The 1051-nt window shown below is 52.8% G+C and overlaps 2 protein-coding genes across 2 annotated transcripts; both read left to right on the top strand.

The window, feature by feature from the left end:
- Positions 1–78: 78 nt before the first annotated feature.
- Positions 79–558, top strand: COCCADRAFT_10672 (uncharacterized protein; the record flags this gene model as incomplete). The annotated part of the gene is made up of 1 exon (XM_007720917.1): positions 79–558. The coding sequence occupies one exon, from the start codon at positions 79–81 to the stop codon at positions 556–558; it is 480 nt and encodes a 159-aa protein (XP_007719107.1).
- Positions 559–644: 86 nt separating this feature from the next.
- Positions 645–978, top strand: COCCADRAFT_10671 (uncharacterized protein; the record flags this gene model as incomplete). Its single annotated transcript, XM_007720916.1, has 2 exons — positions 645–894; positions 950–978. 2 exons carry the CDS (start codon positions 645–647, stop codon positions 976–978), a joined length of 279 nt encoding a protein of 92 aa, XP_007719106.1.
- Between the last annotated feature and the right edge of the window lie 73 nt (positions 979–1051).

The following is a 1051-nucleotide window of genomic DNA, read 5'->3' as shown; positions in this document are numbered from 1 at the left end:
CTTCTTCTCATCCAGAAGATTTGGCGTGATCTTGATCCAACTCTCCAAAACGCGGTCACCATCGACCCATATATGACGATGGAAGATTTTGTCAGCCTCTGCTACCAGAAGGAATACTCCGCACGACGCATGTTCGAACAGCAACGACGACAGGCGAACGGTCAACTGCGAGTTGCTGCACAGGAGTTTGCACGTCGACGACAAGACCAGCCTTCGGCATACCGCCCCGCGCTGCAACCGCGAACCACCAACGCAAAAGCGCTGCCGGAGCCTCCCCGACCTGCACTAAAGTCGATCACTAGCAACCGTATAGATCGGCCCCTGGCGTACCCGTGCCGACACTGTGGAGGAAAACACAAGGACTTCGAGTGCCCAGACAGACCTCCTCGTCCCAGAACATACGGTCAGAAACGTGTCGCATTCATGATGGATCTGCTGGACCAGTACAACGACTGTGAGTTTTCGGACGAAAACCCCGTCGACATACACGACGAAGACGAGGTTCAGCGAAGCGACGAACAAGACGTCGCCATGGACCACAAAACGGAAAACGACTAGCGGAGCCACAGACGGACGGCTGCGACTCCGGCTCAAAACAAGACATCGCCGCCCATCAACCGTCATCGGCACCAACGGAGCCAACGATGCAGAACATCGATAACAAAGACACACTTATTGACACGGAAACCCCCAACACCACCCTATCACCTATCTCTGCCTCTGTACTCATAACCACCCTCCAGCATGAACGACCCGCGAAAGCATACATGGAAGCCGCAGACCTGACACCTATCGATTTTGTGCCAGACACAGGCGCAGGGATTTCGCTCATCAGACGTGATCAGCTGCGACATTATCCACGGGTCAAAGAGGAACAACTTAATAACAAGGAACGTATGCGAATAGACGGCGTTAGCTCAACAGCGATTTTTGCGGACAACGTTATCAGAGAATTTCCTTTTACCGTGCAAGCAGTAGACGGCGAGAAGATCAGAATGTACGGCCAAGTCTACGTCGTCAATAAATTACCAGTTCCATGCATTATCGGCAA

Source organism: Bipolaris zeicola, assembly GCF_000523435.1.
Source record: "Bipolaris zeicola 26-R-13 unplaced genomic scaffold scaffold_835, whole genome shotgun sequence".
In the NCBI taxonomy this organism is placed as follows: domain Eukaryota; kingdom Fungi; phylum Ascomycota; class Dothideomycetes; order Pleosporales; family Pleosporaceae; genus Bipolaris; species Bipolaris zeicola.
The sequence above is the reverse complement of the archived record's forward strand: the minus strand, read 5'-3'. Positions and strand labels throughout refer to the sequence as shown.